This window comes from Gossypium hirsutum, chromosome D01 (genome assembly GCF_007990345.1).
Source record: "Gossypium hirsutum isolate 1008001.06 chromosome D01, Gossypium_hirsutum_v2.1, whole genome shotgun sequence".
Lineage (NCBI taxonomy): Eukaryota > Viridiplantae > Streptophyta > Magnoliopsida > Malvales > Malvaceae > Gossypium > Gossypium hirsutum.
Window position 1 is genome coordinate 3,432,595 of NC_053437.1, and position 18,379 is coordinate 3,450,973.

General features: G+C 33.2%; 2 protein-coding genes across 3 annotated transcripts; one reads left to right on the forward strand and one right to left on the reverse strand.

Annotated features, from left to right (window-relative positions):
* Positions 1-1,511: 1,511 nt before the first annotated feature.
* On the forward strand, positions 1,512-5,946 carry LOC107936152 (polyadenylate-binding protein-interacting protein 9). 2 transcript variants are annotated; one of them, XM_016868821.2, is made up of 10 exons: positions 1,512-2,214; positions 2,666-2,776; positions 2,861-2,905; positions 3,106-3,178; positions 3,276-3,388; positions 3,530-3,589; positions 3,685-3,732; positions 3,817-3,885; positions 5,499-5,560; positions 5,646-5,946. In XM_016868821.2, exons 1-10 carry the CDS (start codon positions 1,945-1,947, stop codon positions 5,701-5,703), a joined length of 909 nt encoding a protein of 302 aa, XP_016724310.2. In that variant the 5' UTR covers positions 1,512-1,944; the 3' UTR covers positions 5,704-5,946. The 2 variants fall into 2 exon arrangements, with proteins under 2 accessions (XP_016724310.2, XP_040942724.1); XM_041086790.1 differs by having other exon boundaries at positions 1,554-2,163.
* Positions 5,947-7,853: 1,907 nt separating this feature from the next.
* On the reverse strand, positions 7,854-16,395 carry LOC107936161 (exopolygalacturonase). The gene is made up of 5 exons (XM_041087842.1): positions 16,174-16,395; positions 15,944-16,088; positions 9,453-9,583; positions 8,170-8,685; positions 7,854-8,081 (listed from the first exon to the last, which is right to left on the reverse strand). Exons 1-5 carry the CDS (start codon positions 16,393-16,395, stop codon positions 7,854-7,856), a joined length of 1,242 nt encoding a protein of 413 aa, XP_040943776.1.
* Between the last annotated feature and the right edge of the window lie 1,984 nt (positions 16,396-18,379).

Below are 18,379 nucleotides of genomic sequence, written 5' to 3' on the forward strand. Positions count from 1 at the left end.
TATTACCTTGCATATGTATTATTTATTTTAGTTTTGATTCTAAATTTTTATTTTTACTTAAGAGTTCTAACTTTTGTATTTTAATTGTGTTATTAATTTAATATTTTAAATTCTAAATTTAAATTCATTAATTTTAAAGTTAAAATTTTGTAGAAAATTTAATTTAAATAATATTTTTTATTTATTCTTAAAACATATATAATATTTATCATAAAAATAAATATTATTTAAAAAAATTATTTTTTTAAAGATATGTTTTTAGTAGCGTTTGTGTGAAAAGCGCCGCTAAAGGTCTTGTTCTATAGCGGCGTTTGTGGGAGAAGCGCCGCTAAAGGTCTTGTTCTATAGCGGTATTTGTGGGAGAAGCGCCGCTAAAGGTCTTGTTCTATAGTGGCGTTTGTGTGAAAAGCGCCGCTAAAGGTCTTGTTCTATAGCGGCGTTTGTGTGAAAAGCGCCGCTAAAGGTCTTGTTCTATAGCGGCGTTTGTTTCTAAAAACACCGCAAAAGTTAGCGACGGTATCAATAGCGGCATTTTTGTGGCGCTTTCAGTATTTGCGGCGTTAAAAAGCGCCGCTAAAGAAAAAAAAACGCCACTAAAAGCCTGTTTTGGTGTAGTAATCATTCTATAGATATGGCCTAGGTTGCCTGTTGTAAATAATCCCTAATTGTAGGATCGAAGGGGTACCTCCCTCTTATTTGTACAACATGCATACTTGAGCAATAACACTTCTAGCACGGGTCTGTTATTACTAGCAATCTTGGTTTCGAGTAGGATAAAAAGCTTAAACATATGTTAACATAAGACTTGAGTCTAAGGTCATATGTCTAAAGCTGCACTAATATATTGACAGAGTTAAAGTCTCAGTATGTAACAATTATGCATGGTAGTTACAAGTAAGGTAATTAATTAACAAAAATACTCATTTGTATAACATTGCATGCTTGAATAATAGATTTTTATTGTTCTCATTGTTGTTAATCCTCGAGCTTAATATCGCACATTGGCAAAGTTAAAATCTCTAGTATTTTTTGAGTTGTTCTTATTCGACTTTAATACCATACGTTGGTAAAGTTAAAATGTGAACTGACAATTACATTTTTGGTTTGTTTAAGTAAAAATAATCACAAAATTACAAATAATTAAATTAAAAAAAATACATGAGAGAAAAAATATTAAATATTTAATTCAAATGTAAAAACTAAGCTAATTAATTAACATAAATAAAAAAATTATAAAAGATTTTTGTTTGAAAAAATTTTCAAAGTTAAAATATTTTAAAATATTAAACTTTTAAAAATGAAAAATATGTAATCTTAACTACCCAGAAAAGTAGGAGTTGAATATGATCACACAAAAAATCCGACATAAAATTTGTTAATAAGTTGATAATTAATTACATTAAAAATTAAAAATTTGTTTTAACTTTTTACATAGTTTCAAATTTTAAAATCTATTTTAAAATTAATTAATTATATTTATAAAAAAACAATCTGGTTCTAAGAATAAGGATAATATACAAACTAACTGAAAAATATTATATTTTAAACAAAAATATTAAAAAAAGAATGGTCTGTTCTTTCCTCTATGTTTTCCGTTTTTGTTTGATCATGGATATCATTTCTACCATTTCCACCAAAAACCCTAATTTTTTTCCTTCTCTCTCGATTTTTTTTTAATTTGAAATATTTATCAATTTAATTAGATCACAAAAAAAGAAAAAAAAATATGCATTTTCTCCCTTTATTTACATTTCTAGTCCAATGGGTATCTATTATTAGGCATCAACCATCTTAATTGTTATTCTCTAAAGCTCTCAACTTCTTTTTGCTCTGTAGTAAGAAAGGAGGAAGATATAAAGGGAATAACTTTACAAAATCAAATTGCCATTTTCCTCTGATTGTTTTCTTTTTTATTTTTCCTTGTGGGGTTGGGGTTTTCATTCTATGGCTGCAGTTGCTGACAAGTCAGGTGAGGCAGCGCTAGTAGCCGCAGCTGCTAATGACAAGAACGGTTTGGTGGTGGAAACACCCAAATCAGAATCAAAGAAATTCAATGTCCAAAACCTGGTTGATATGTTCACAAAGTTGAATCCTTTGGCCAAAGAATTTTTCCCATCTTCTTATCAACAAAATCAGACCAAAAATGATGGCAAATTTAATCAGGTGCCTGTTGGTAACAAATCAGTTGGAAATGAGAATTTCTCCAACAGAAGGGTATTCTTTTTCCTTCAATTGAATTGCATTTTTTGCTTAATTCTATGTTCTGAATTATGGGTGTTCGCTCATTTTTATTTGTTGTTTTTTGGTAATGTTCATCTTTTTCTGTCTGGGTTTTGGGTTTGATATGATTTTGATTGCATAGCTAATCCAAATTGGTTTAAACTTGTTGTCTGATTCCTGTCTTTGCTTATCCAATTCTTCATTTTGAACTGGTTTTTGATTAATTTTTCCCCCTTTGGATTGATGCTGTTTTGTTTTGTTAACATTTATTATTGTTTAATTTTTTAATTTGATTGACATTTATACAATTAGAGTTAGTTTTTCTTCCTCTGCTTGTCATATCTGGGGATTAAGTTAAACTCAATATTGACATGTACTTGTATTGCATTTGTTCTTTAGTTTCCCTTGGTTACATTTGGTAAATGGTTATAGTTGTGTTTTTCAGAGGAGAAATAACTCCAACCAAGGTAGGAGAAGGCTTAATGGTAAAGCTTTTCGAGCTCAACGAGATGATAGTATTAGGCAAACAGTATATGTTTCTGATATTGATCAGAATGTAAGTTTTAAAGGTGATTCTCTTTTTTTTTTTTCGGTCTCATTATGATTTGGCGAAGTCACTTGTGAAATTCATTTCTTTCAGGTTACTGAAGAGCAACTTGCTGGCTTATTTAGTAATTGTGGACAAGTAAGTTAAAATGCCGGCTTTAAAGTTTTTGTTATAATGTTGCTTTATCATCTCGATGATTTGATCTATAGAGATCTCTCTGTGATATTTGCAAGATTCCGTGTTTCCCATTTTTTTATATCTTATTTAGGCATGGTTCTTCATTTATAGCCTAAATAAAATGCCAAGTTTCTGAAGTGGTTTGGAAATTATTGTTGAAGGTTGTTGATTGCCGAGTTTGTGGTGATCCACATTCAGTTCTTCGGTTTGCATTTGTGGAATTCGCAGATGAAGGTCAGTAGCTTTTATCAACTGAATATGAACCTTTTGTTTTAAAAATCAATGTACATTTATTTACATGTTATGTTTTATATATAATTTGTTTTCACAGAAGGTGCACGAGCTGCTTTGAACCTTAATGGGATAATGCTAGGGTTTTATCCAGTTAGGGTCTTGCCTTCGAAAACAGCCATCCTTCCCGTGAACCCCACATTTCTACCTAGGGTATGGATGAATAACTTTCTGGCTCTTAGTCATCTCAGTTTTGCGTACAGCTTCATTTATCCAATAACATATCACTGTTAGCTATTGGAGATTATCTATAGTTTGCTTTCTAGACTCACTGTTGATTAACTACAATTGCAGTCAGAAGATGAAAGGGAAATGTGTACCAGGACGGTTTATTGTACAAATATTGACAAGAAGGTAACCCCCGTGTTCTGGACTTTTATCACAAGCATTTACATTATTTGTGTAACATATTTAACTAATCCCGTGGAGCATTCTTACTTTGATTGAAGGTTTCTCAAGCTGAAGTGAAGAATTTCTTCGAATCAGCCTGTGGTGAGGTTAGTATTGAATCGACACCATGCGTGCCTCTTTTCTTTTTATTTTTTACTGGAGGTTGACACCAATTTTCTTTTAATTCTCAGGTCACTCGATTGAGGCTTTTGGGGGATAATGTTCATTCAACCCGAATTGCTTTTGTTGAATTTGCCATGGTAAGTTCATGTTACTTTGAAGGCTATCCTATGTTGTTAAATTTATTTCTAATATGTCATCTGCATCTCATTGCAAACTATTTGCGCAAATGTAGCCATGCTAGTTTCTCCTTATATGCTTGAAAAGAAGTAATATGTAATCAGCCTTCTTTCTTAACTTTGAATATATTTTTGCTTTGCTTCATAGTTTCCTTTTTCAACTTCACTCCTCTTTCTCGCCCTTATTAAAACATAAAAACATCTGCCGCCATATTATGCGAACTCGTGCAAAATATTACTGCTATTTGTGTGCCTCTTTGAGTGAAAACTTCCCTTCATATCTTCAAGATATTTACATTAAAATAGAAATGATTAGTAGATTAAATCAATTCTATATAAACATGAGTTCTTCTTGGAACAAGTCTTTTATCTATATCCAGATTTGTTACAGCCATTTAATAATAGCATTACCAAATTACCTGAAATTATGCCAGTTAATTATGTTGAGGCTATTGACTATATGATCTTTCATGGCCTTTTCAAAAAATTTCACATTTTTAGCCTATGACTTTGCCAATGTGGTGTTAGTTTTTGGGCCGTGTCTTTAAGAAGCAATAATCTTGACCTCAGCCATCAAATTCTCTGAAATTAGTTGCTGATCTCCGGGAACTGTTATCTATTATTTACCAAATAACAAAAAAGAGTGTGCTACATTATCCTGAGTTTGAGCATGTTATTCTGTAGCCTTTGCTTGAAGTTTTGTTACATGTCGACATGTCTTTCCTAACAAGTCAATTGAAAATTATTCTTGGATAGAGTAGCAGGAATAGTTATATTTTTTATAGTTTCTGTTTTGCTTTATTGAATAGAATCATATGACTATAGACATTTCAATGATTTTATTTGTCTTTGGGTTTAAATCCAGTAACTTCTGTTTTCCTAGAGAGGATTTTTGTAGATTTTGAGCAACTCATGTCACGCATTGCACCATTATTGACTAATTAGAGTGGTGAAGATGTAGTTACGTACCGAGCATTCTTTATATATAATTTAGGTTTTACGCATGTATTCTCCATCTCACTTCTGATGTATGTAATTTTAGGTTTATTCAATTAATTCTTTTCTTGGAACTCTTTGGCTTTGCCCCGGATCATCTAAATAGAGAAGTTTCTATCCTGATTTTCCTTCAGTTTTATGTCGTTTGTCGTTTTTGGAATGTTAGTCGTTAGATTCTTAATAGAAGTTACTAAGCAGTTGTGGACAACTCTACACCTTTGATTGACATATATAATATTCCAATAAGCGTTTTCTTCCTTTTTGCTTGTCGTAAGAGTTGAATGACTTCTATTGCAATTAATTAAAATATTGCAGCATCTTTATAGATTTTATAGCAAAATGTTGCATGACTAAACTATCATTCATCTGTATATCACACCTTGGTTTTGCAATGGATATGTAACCATCATTCATCTGTGTGATAGAATAATCAGCATGGAATGGTATATTTGTGGCACCATATTTACATATATGGTGCTTGGAACCCGGTTCTAATATTTGTTTCCCAATTAATAATTTCTTGGCATTATGATTTGCGATTTATCCGAGACTGATTAATTTTCCGCTCTTACGAATAGGCGGAAAGTGCCATAGTCGCACTGAATTGTAGTGGAATGGTGCTAGGAACCCAGCCTCTCAGGTAATGTCTCCAGACTTGTTACTCTAAATTCCATTCTTGTCACTAATAAAGCTAATGTTACAATGTTTATACTCTTGATTTTTAGGGTAAGTCCTTCGAAGACACCCGTGAGGCCGCGAGTTGCCCGTCCAACATTGGTTTAATCGATTAACCAAGTTTTTTTGAGATCCATGGATGGAACTGGATGATTTCCCAATAGAGAGAAACTTTGTTGTGTTTAGGGATAGTAAAAAAAAACTTTCCCTCCGTTTTTTCATTTCCATCTTTTTCCATTCGCGACTGTTGCATTTTTGTTTTTGACAGAATATATTGTGATTATGCTTCGGTTTGAAGTTTGACCTTGAGATTTTTTCACTTAATCTTATTCCATCGTTTTGTTTTGACAATGTCATCTCGAGCTAGTTTGCTGCTAGTTTTTCTATTCATTGGTTGGGTTGGGTCGAGATAAATTCTAGTTGGACCTAAATAAGATATTTTCGCCCATTCTCTTTTAAAAAATGATTATATTTAAATATATAATCGGGTTCGGTTAGGCCATGGTCAAAATTTTTTGTTCAAGGCTTAATTCAAATCAAACTTTAAATTTTGCCTAAGTATATTTTAGGGGTTTTTTTTGTCTGAATCATCTTTCGGATTTGGGTGATATTTGTTTTAAGTATGCTCTAACTGGTTGTGGAACCAAAGATTTTGTACCCAGATTGCAATGGTGGGTAGGGTGGTGACTAGAGGTATTCATGGCTACAGGTTGAGATTTAGTTTCAAAATTTTTTTTAAGCTCAAGCCCATTTGTCTAAAAAGCTCGTTTTACTATTAAAAATTAATAAAATATTAGAGAATATTTTGAATTGATATTTTATATAATTTTATTATTATTTAAATTGAAAACCGAATCGAATTGAAATGCAAAATTCTTATCCAAACTTGACCAAAATTAAGCCGAACGTATTGAGTTGGGTGGTGACTGACATGAATATGCTAAATTTAAAAAAAAATGTATATTTAGTAATCCTATATACTCATCAGGTATGCCATATGAATTCCAAAAATACAAATGTTTGAGATTTAGGAGAATTCGAGTTAAAGATCACTTTGAAAATATCATAAATTATGAAGCGATTAGCTTAAGGTAGGCGTTAATGAAAATGAAAAATAGTAATAATATCTCATTTATTTTGTTATATCTTTTGAAATCTCTTTATGCTTTAAGATTAATATAAAATAGTTGGAGACTTCAATGGTGGTTAAAATAATGTCTTTAATAAAGATTCCGATAGAGAGATGTTAACATTTTCTCTTATAATCTAAGCAAGTGTCAGCTCTGCTCAGAAAATTATCGTGTAGTTAAATTATTTCATCTATTTTATTTTACCAAAAAAAAAAACTTGTAATACTCAAATTAGAATATACAGAAAATATTAGAGAAGATTGTACCAAAATTGTAAGTTGATTAAATGAAATTAATGGTTTACCATATTAATTAGATTGTTTCCAATATGATAATTTTAAAATTATTGCATATATAATTTAACTTCTTTTTTAACTTTTTTTTGGTACAAACAAAGATTAAACCAAAGTAAGCCTATGATAAATTATATTACATTATGAAATTCATCATGTAGTACTTAAAGGATTTCATTCGGTAGGTATTTGAATATTCTTTTACCTAATAATCTTGAGAAAGTCATCTTTGCAAAACCATTAGTTATCTTATTGCCTTCTCTGAACACATGTATTAATTGTATCGTCCAATCTTGCTGAAGTAGGTCCTTAATTGCGCAGACCATTACCAAGCAATCCTACTTCTTTCCAGTTACTTGAATTTTTTGAATAGTTTCTTTACTATCTGTCTTAAGGATCACTTCCTTCATGCAATTTGGAGCCCATCCAAAATACCCCACAGCTCCGTCATTGTCCCTGAGCAACACCCAATATTCATGGTCACATTCGACTCCACCTGCAACAACAATCTCAGAATTCTAACACCTAGTACCATCTGCATTCACCTTCATCCAACCATACTCAGGCGGTTTCCACTTTATAAATTGACGTGGATCAGTATAATTTGCTTTAATTTTTGTTGAAATATATATAAAATTTTATTATATTAATAAATTCATAACAATCTATTTAATGGTTAAAAAATTCAACTAAAAAACCCAAATGATAGTCACAAATAAACTTTTTTTTATTATAAAAAAAGTTGGAACAAGGTAGATGCCATATTTACTAAAATTTTGCAGCAAAGAGTAGGACCAGAAATTAAAATTTGCATCAAAGATCGTAAAGAATCAAACTAAAAGCAAGGAGGAGGATATTGTCGTCCAAAGGATCGACCATTAACATATGAACAATAAGATTTCAAAGACTTTTTAATTCCATGATGACCAAATTTGATGTCTGTCATCACTATGTTTTTGCATGGGAATTTTTTGCTACATTGCATAGAAACTGCAATCTCAGAACTCGAAGTTCCAAATATGTTCCTATACGTAACATCTCGAATTTGAACATGAGAGGCTGTCTGAAAGATTTTTTAAAAAAAAACAAGGTTAATTCATTCAATATTAATGAAATTTGGATCAATATATTGTATATATATATTTATTTACCTGTCGATTGCATGGAGGATGAGGGCAATATGTCTGGTCAATAATGATCGGGTTTCGAACATTGTACATGAAAATGTCTTGAAATAAGAAATTTGAAGCAGTGATTGAAATGGGAGATTCCCATGATTTAATTCGAATACCATTGTCTGTTCCATTCAATGTACACTTCCTAACGGAGACGCCATTAACGTTCTTCTCATTTGTGTACTTGCCTAGGCTTCCGATACTAATACCATGTCCGGGGCCACCGTAAACGTTGGAGATATCGATGTTGGAAGAATCGGAGAGGATGGCTATGCAGTCATCTCCGGTGCTTATTTTCGAGTAGGAAATTCGAATGTTGGATGAACTCCCCATCTTGATTCCATCTGTGTTGGGGCTGTAATCTGGTGCTAATAATTCAACATTTGAAATATTTATATTGGTGCATCCGAAAAATGAGAAATGAGCATTCTTGCTGTGGATTGATCTTATGGATTTAATCCTAGAATTTGTCACAAAATCAAATTTGACAGACTGAAATTGAAATATATAAGATTGTTAGATTTAAAAAAAAAACCCAAAAACAATTTAAGGGATTCATTTTCATTGCCAATACTACTTAAATCTATCCATGGGTCGAGTCACTCAGTTCACCCAAATATAAAAATGGAAGGGTTACCCAAAAATATAAGCAAAAAAATGGGTTTAGGATAAGAAAGGTCTATTTAGAAAACAGACCGAACCTCAAACAAGGTTTTTAGCTCAGGCCCGAATTTGACTCGAATGTATCGATACCCTTAACAAAGTATTGATGCCTTTCACAACAGTATCGATATTATGCCTGATATCGATACCGTTTTAAGGTTCAATGTTTTGAAAATTAAAGAATAATTACCTAAGTATTGATACCCTCCCCGAGGGTATCAATAACTTGGAGTAAGTATCAAAACATTCCTTATTTTAGGTCTATTTTTCAAGTCGGGTCAGGCCTGGACCTATTAAACAAGCCTAAAATTTTGTTAAGGCCTAAGCTACGGACACCTCTAATACCATCCAAGTATAACAGAAATATTTAAGGAATTTAATTCTAAAAGAGATTAAAAGTTTTCATTATGGTTGAAATTATATTGTGGTATACCAAATGTATGATTACTTTGATAAAGCCATACAATTTCAAAAATATTATGGGGGAATTTTTCAAAACTTTTGAATCAAAACCAAAACAATTGAAGTCAGTGAAAATAAGAAAATCAGCAAGAAAGAAACCCCACAAATAAAAAAAAATTAAAAATTATACTTACAATTGGGAGAGCCTGGCAATTATTGTTCTTGTGACATTGATTGAAAGGCCAAGCAGATTGTCCTTGACCATCCAATGTTCCACCACCTTTCATTATCAAATTATCAACATATCGAAACCCTAACCATGTCTCTGTTGTTCCAATAGGGTCGGAAGCGTGTAAATTATTGTACTAAAAAATCACACAAAGTTCAATTCCCAGGGAAGAGAGGTGGATCACATGGATCTCTTAAATACCAAGTCTTTCCTTAGTCAGAATATCCCTTCTATAGTAATTTAATAGCACAATTAAATACTACTATTATACCCTCAAATATTGAAAGAAAAATAGGACAAGAAAGAACACAAGAGTTTTAACGAGGTTCGGTAAATTATACCTACGTCCTCGGGCACTAACACCAGATGATAACTTTACTATCTTCAAAATATTACAAACAAATAGAATTCCTTAAGAATTCTCAAATGGGAGAAGAAAGAAAACTAAGAGAGAAAGATTGGTTGGGATGGTGTAAATGAGAAATGGTTAGGCCTATTTATAGTTGAGGTTCAGGGACTAAATTGCAAATGGCCTAAAAAATTAGGGACCAAAATTACAATTATCCCATTCAACTTTAAACAACTTGCCTACCATTTTTTTCTTTCGGTGCCACTTGCACCTCCCATTTTTTTGACTTTTCAACACCCCTTTTAATTTGACTTTTCAACAATCTCCACATTGAAGATTTGATTAGGATAATCACATCTTCACACACTTCCTTCAACTCCCCAAATTCGATAAAGTTATCTTTTGTAGTGCCTCCAAATGCGCTCTCGAGCGCCATACACCTGAAGGTGGTCAAATTCTCAGGATGTTAATCAAGTTCAAACAATGATTAAACTTGATTGTTGTTACCACCTTGGTCATCATATCTGCGGGATTATCTACTGTCGGAATCTTCTGAAGTAGAATTTTTCCTTTTTCAAAGACTTCCCGCACAAAGTGATATCTTACGTCGATATGCTTGGTTCTTGAATGATAGACTTGATTTTTCGCTAAATGAATAGCGCTCTGACTGTCACAATATAAACTTATGTGACTTTGAACAACTCCTAAGTCTTTCAACAATCCATTAAGCCAAATAGCCTCCTTAACAGCTTCTGTAACTGCCATATATTCTGCCTCTGTAGTAGACACAACTACTGTAGACTGTAAGGTAGACTTCCAACTCACTGGGGCTTTCGCAAGAGTAAACAGATACCCCGTAGTTGAACGACGTTTATCTAAATCACCAGCAAAGTCAGAATCAACATATCCAACTACAAACTGACCAAGTGCTTCATCCTGTTCAAAAATTAAACCAACATCTACGGTTTTTCGAAGATACCGTAGAATCCATTTCACAGCTTGCCAATGTCCTTTTCCAGGATCATGCATATACCTGCTCACAACTCCAACAACTTGTGAAATGTCAGGCCGCGTACACACCATCGCATACATCAAACTCCCAACTGCATTAGCATATGGGACTTTTGCCATATATTCTCTTTCTTCTTCAGTTTTCGGAGATAATTGAGCACTAAGTTTCAAATGAGAAACAAGTGGGGTACTTACATGTTTTGTGTTTTCATTTACACCAAAACATTGTAATACCTTTTTCAGATATTGCTTCTGATTCAAACAAAGCTTGCCTCTCTGTCTATCTCTACTTATCTCCATGCCGAGAATCTTCTTGGCCTCACCTAGATCTTTCATCTCGAACTCTTGATTCAACTGAGCCTTCAGCTTATCTATCTCTTTTTGGCTCTTCGAAGCGATTAACATATCATCAACATACAAGAGTAGATAAATGAAAGATCCGTCATGCAGCTTCTGCAAATACACACAATTGTCATATTTGCTTCTTGTGTACTTCTGCCTTCTCATAAAGCTATCAAATCGCTTGTACCACTGCCTCGGGGATTGCTTCAATCCATATAGCGATTTGTTCAGCTTACAAACCCAATTTCTACCACCAGTATCTGTGTATCCTTCGGGATGAGTCATATAGATCTCCTCTTCTAACTCACCATGCAAGAAAGCCGTCTTAACATCAAGTTGAGCTAGTTCCAAATTCAACTGTGCTACCAAGGCCAACAAAATTCTAATGGAGGAATGCTTCACAACAGGGGAAAATACATCATTGTAGTCAATTCCCTCCTTCTGAGCGTAGCCTTTAGCTACCAATCTTGCCTTGTAGCGAATATCCTTCTTGCTAGGAGATCCATCTTTCTTTGCGAATACCCACTTGCATCCGATTTCCCTTTTACCTTTCGGTAATTGCGCCAACTCCCAAGTATTGTTCTTCAGGAGAGACTGCATTTCTTCATCCATGGCGCTTTTCCATTTATCACTTTCTAAGCTTTGCATTGCTTCTTGATAAGTGATAGGAATATCATCAACAACGGGAAGGGCGTAGGCCACCATATCAGTAAATCGAGCAGGTTTACGAATTTCTCTCCGTGGCCTTGCAACTGCAACTGGTTCTGGTGTACTTAGTGGTTCTTGGGTCAGAACCTCTTCAACCTCTTCAACCTCTAATTCCTCCATTGTGGCTGGAGAATTAGACTTATTAACTGGGCAAATCCCCATCTGCTCAAACTCCACCTGTTTTAAAGTACACTCCACCTGCTGTGGAGTATTGCTCGTCTGAATATCTTTATCTGCTACCTTTTTCAATGTGGCAGATTCATCAAAGGTAACATCTCTGCTACAGATCATTTTCTTTGTGCTTAAGCACCAAAGTCGAAATCCCTTCACTCCAGAAGTGATTCCCATAAAGAGAGCTTTCTTTGCCCTCGGATCTAACTTTGACTCATTCACATGGTAATATGTAGTGGATCCAAACACATGTAAGGAATCATAATCTGTAGCCGGTTTTCCAGACCATACCTCCATAGGAGTTTTTCTTTCTAATGCAGATGATGGCAAACAATTAACAAGATGGCCAGCGTATGTCACAGCCTCAGCCCAAAATTGTTTGCCCAACCCAGCATTGGACAACATACATCGAACTTTCTCCAGCAATGTTCGATTCATACGCTCTGCCAATCCATTCTACTGTGGTGTATCCCTAACTGTGAAGTGTCGAACAATACCATACTCTTGGCACACATCGAAGAACGGATCACTTTTATATTCCCCTCCATTATCCGTCCTAAGCCGCTTGATTTTCTTGCCAGTCTGGTTTTCGATCATAGTTTTCCATTTAAGAAAAACTCTAAGCACTTTCATCCTTAGTTCTCATGGTATACACCCAAACTCTTCTGGAAAAGTCATCAACAAAAGTAACAAAGTAGTGTTTTCCTCCCAATGAAGGTGTCTTGGAAGGCCCCCACACATCTGAGTGAACATATTCCAAAATACCTTTTGTATTATGGATAGCAGTACCGAATTTCACTCTCTTTTGCTTTCCCAGAACACAATGCTCGTAAAATTTTAATTTGCAAGCCTTTGTACCTTTCAACAATCCTTGCTTTGCCAGAATTTGCAAGGATTTTTCGCTGGCATGTCCCAACTTCATATGCCACAACTGCATTGAGTCCAATTCTTTGTTACCGGAAGCTGTAGCGACTGCTCCAATAACTGTACTACCTTGGTAGTAATACAAGTTATTTTTCTTGATGCCCTTCAATATCACAAGTGCGCCAGATGTCACTTTCAAAATCCCATCTCTCATAGTAACAACTGAACCATTGGAATCCATTCTTCAAACTGGGCACGTACCGAACATCAGTCAGAACTCTGGTTGATCCATCTTGATTCTTTAATTGGATTGAACCTATCCCAACAGTTTTACAGGCATTGTCATTGCCCATATAAACAACTACTCCATTTAGTTCTACTAAATCAGAGAACCACTCCCGGTTAGGGGACATATGAAAGGTACAACCCGAATCCAATATCCACTCATCTGAATGGAACGACGATGATGATGCAACCAGTGATAGTTCAGAGTCACTAGTATCATGCTTTGCAACACAAGCATCTACAGCAGCTTTTCCCTTATTCTTCAGCTTTGGACAATTTTTCTTCCAGTGGCCTTTCTCATGACAAAAGGCACATTCATCTTTCCCGAGTCTGGACTTTGACTTTGATCTCCCCTTCTGAGTTTTCTTCCGAGTGTATGAACGACCTCGGACTACTAAAGCTTCTGTATCTCTGATTGAGTTTTTCTGTTTGTCCTTCTTTCTCTGTTCATAACTGTATAAGGCCGCACAGACTTCGCTCAGAGATATATCACTCCTGCCATGAAGTAGAGTAGTTTCTAGGAACTCAAACTCCTCAGGAAGTGACCCCAACAGCATCAAAGCCAAATCTTCATCTTTGAATGTCTCATCCATATTTAGCAAATCAGTGACTAACTGATTAAATTTGGTGATGTGATCATTCATTGTGGTACTTGGGACGTAAGTGAAGCGAAACAGTCTTTTCTTCAAGTGGAGCTTATTTTGACTGTTTTTCTTCAAAAAATTTTCTTCAAGTGCCACCCACAACTTATTTGCAGAAGTCTCTTTTGAAAAAGCATACCTCTGTTCTCGAGAAAGGCATGATCGAATTGTGCCACATGCCAACCGATTGATCGCCTTCCAATCTTTCTCCTGTACATCATCTGGTTTCTCTTCATCAATGGCAATGTCTAGACCCTGCTGAAAAAGGGCATCTAGAACCTCACTTTGCCACATACCAAAATGGCCCGTGCCATCAAAGATCTCCACAGCCAGTCTTGCATTTGCAATTGTCGGTCTTGTCCACATGGACGATGTTGAAGCTCCTACACCGACCGTTTTCTCCATAATCTTTCAATATACCTAAGGAAATCTTTTCTGATGTGGAAGATCAGTTCAAACTGCAACCACAGAGCATACTACAATTAACCTTCGGCTCTTGATACCACTTGTTGTTCCAATAGGGTCGGAAGCGTGTAAATTATTGTACTAAAAAATCACACAAAGTTCAATTCCCAGGGAAGAGAGGTGGATCACATGGATCTCTTAAATACCAAGTCTTTCCTTAGTCAGAATATCCCTTCTATAGTAATTTAATAGCACAATTAAATACTACTATTATACCCTCAAATATTGAAAGAAAAATAGGACAAGAAAGAACACAAGAGTTTTAACGAGGTTCGGTAAATTATACCTACGTCTTCGGGCACTAACACCAGATGATAACTTTACTATCTTCAAAATATTACAAACAAATAGAATTCCTTAAGAATTCTCAAATGGGAGAAGAAAGAAAACTAAGAGAGAAAGATTGGTTGGGATGGTGTAAATGAGAAATGGTTAGGCCTATTTATAGTTGAGGTTCAGGGACTAAATTGCAAATGGCCTAAAAAATTAGGGACCAAAATTGCAATTATCCCATTCAACTTTAAACAACTTGCCTACCATTTTTTTCTTTCGGTGCCACTTGCACCTCCCATTTTTTTGACTTTTCAACACCCCTTTTAATTTGACTTTTCAACAGTCTCAACATTCAAAAAGGCTCCTCTTGGAGCCCTTAAATCTCCCTTCATAAAAAACATTGTAACTCCTCTACATGGACCTGCAAATTCAACTGATCCCAACATGTAAACTCCATCTAGAATCGCAAGCGTCCATCATGCTCGAAGAAAAGCCTAAAATGTGTAAAGTTATATGTAAATTAATTGAGAGAGATACAAATGATAAAAAAAATGTTTAAAAATGTACATTTTAGAAATAGACTAGTATTGTTACCGTATTAATACCTTTCGATTGTCTGTTCGGCCATCGGCAATGGCACCGTAATATTTTACGTTGAAAGTTCTTGCACCTTGAGCTACGGTAGAAGAGACACAAAATAAAATTGAAAAGAAAATACATGGAAAAATATTTTGGTGAGCCATTGCCAGCAAAATTGCTGCTTGTGTTTATGATCCAATTCATTTTTAAGGGTTTTTTAAGTGATTTTGGCTGAAAATTTCAGTGATTTTCTTTCCAATTTTTATATGAGAAGTAAATTTTTATCTTAATTAATGGGATTGGAAACGTCTTTTTATGGTTACTTTTTATACCTTAATTCTCATCATAATTTCCTCTTCTTTTTTTTTGCAAATTCTTGGTGCAATATTAAGTTTTATATATTTGTAATAAAAAATAATAGCCAAAGATTGTTTTATATAATTGTTATTGTGATTGATAAGGTAACTTTGCATTCATAACATTTCTCAATGACTGATTGATTTTTGTCAATTGGTACAAATATTACCTTAAATAACAATGTTTTATTATTATTATTTCCAAATGATTCGTTCATTGTTGATTAAAAATATATGCATGATTCTTTTCTGATTTTGAATTATTGCCACATGCATGAATCCAATAAAACACTTTAAAAACTTTAATTTAATTTTCCTACACACATTTCTTGTCATTTCATTTTTTTTTTCTGAAAAGACAACATATTGAAACAAACTAACTATACAATAATTTCTTGAGCAACATTTTCACTTGCTTTAGCATTGGAAGAGCTTATTAGATCCTCCTTCGGGATTTCCATAAACACCTTCAAACCTTTTCTTGTATCAAAGACCATTGGCAATGCAATCAGCAATTTTATTAATCTCTCGAAGAATGTGTTGTAGAACTTAAAGTCCTACATTCGTCAATAGTTGATGAATTTGTCTAATTAAGGTAGAGTTCGAAACCGTCGAGGAAGGGTCTTATATGGCCTTGACCACCTCTATATTGTCCATTTGAATCATCACTCCAGCATATTGCCTATCTTGGATGAGAGCCAACCCGTCAAGAAAGCATTCACACAAGAATCTGTTGTATCCTATAATCCATTCCCCATTCCCATGCCTTAATATGCCCTCAGCTGCAGTAGTTCTCGAGTCTACTTGAACTGCACCATCGGTACATAACTGGATCCATCTGTCTAGCATTGGGGTTGTTGACATTGGTTCCTATTGATAATTATATATATATCTAAATGAAACACGTTACATTATTTTTAATTTTATTTGTAAAATAAAAAAAATTCTATTAGTGTGTATTCAATACTATTAGGCATTTATTTCATCCTCTAACTTTAAAAAGAAAGTTATTTTAGTCATCAATTTAATTTTTTGTTTCTTTTAGCCCTTAAACTTGTACTATTTATTAAATCACCCTAAAATTGATGTAAAAGTTAACGTATGTAAACAATCCAAAAGAGGTAAGGAGGGACCTTGGCCCCTTGGATAAAATGATTATATTGCAATTTTAGCCCGCTTAAAATTTACCAATTCAATTTAGCCTTTATCATAGATTCTTTTGGTTAAACCCTCAAACAAATTATATTTTAATTTATCTTAGCCCCTCCAACCAAAATGTTTTTTCTTTTCTTCATCGTTGTTATATATTATTATATGTGTGATAAAAATGATGGATGACCCCTTCGAAAAGCCAAAAAGTTAGGGGTTGTCGTTGTCCCAACAGCGGTCAACCTTGGCACAATATTAATGATTCAAGGAAATCTTTTGTTTTCCTTTAATTACAAGCTCAACCTCCCCAAGAAAAAAACATTTAAGAGCTTGAGTCATGGAATCAAGTTTTAAAAATTTAATCCAAATCAATTATCCTTTGAATGACTCTACATCGTTTTTAATCCCAGGAACAATTTTATTAAATAAAATAATTGAAATGATTCACTCTAGAATTGGGACCAACCATATATATGACTTACCAAATACCTTTGAAAATATCTAACCAGAGATCCTTTTGAAAAATTAAAGTCCAAATTAAATAAATATAAAAATAACTCTTAAATTAAATTAACCTAATTACCTAAAAAATAATTTCAAAATGAATGCATATGTTCGTTTACCAAGAGGTTTATAAAAAAAATACTAAATATGTGCATTCATTTTGAAACTTTTTTTTTAGATAATTACATTTATTTTTTTAAATTAAGATTTATTTTTTTAATTTCATGTATGATTTATTTATTTTATTATTTTTCACATGTAACTATTTTATTGGGTTACCTAAGTAATAGATTACATCTCATTATTATTTTCATCAATTTTGTTAAAAAAAAGCAATTTGAAAAAAAAATAAAAATTGATGGGAAAAAAGGCACAAAAATATATTTAGGGCCATTTTGACAAAACATGTAAACATTATTGGCCAAAATTATCATTAAACCTTTTTATTATTATTATAGGTGAACAACTCCATGTAAAGCTTTTCCTTTATTAGAATATTCTTGAAAATTTATTAGTATTTTAGCCTTAAATGATTAGTGTCCTGAAGAATTTGAGTAAAATCTTATATGGAAAGAGAGAGAGAGTGAAGCCATATTCCATATTCATTGGTTATCAAAAAACTTTCATGTTTTAGGTTTGAAAGTTGAGTTGTTGATATACAAAGGCGAATCCAAGGGGGTTAGTAGGCGCCCTGGTACCTTATAAAATGGAAAATTATTATTTTTGACTCTTTAGTTAAAATTTTAAAATTTTAAATTAGTAAAGGTAAAATTATGTGCTTTGGCTCTTTAAAATTTTGAAAATTTAATTTAATCCTTTAAAAATTATAAAGACATAGACTATTAAAAATTAAAATTTTATTTCGACCCCTTAAAAAAATTTTCTGCCCTTGCCCCTGTTGATATAAGCAAAATTAATTTAACAATAAAAAAAAGGTGAATTGCATATTAATAATTAGTAAACAAAATATCTTGATATTTTTTAGTTAAAATTATATATTTTTAATTAAAATAATAAAATTTACAAGGAAATGCCACCAAATTTAAAACCATATGATTGCCACTGGCTTGTTGGCAATTTATTCTTTAAGACAACATGGAATAAATTTGTAATTTTATAAAAATTAAAGGAAAAATAAAAGTTATAGTTAAAAACAGGCTAAATTAGTCATATATGCCTTTTTTTTAAAAGGGTC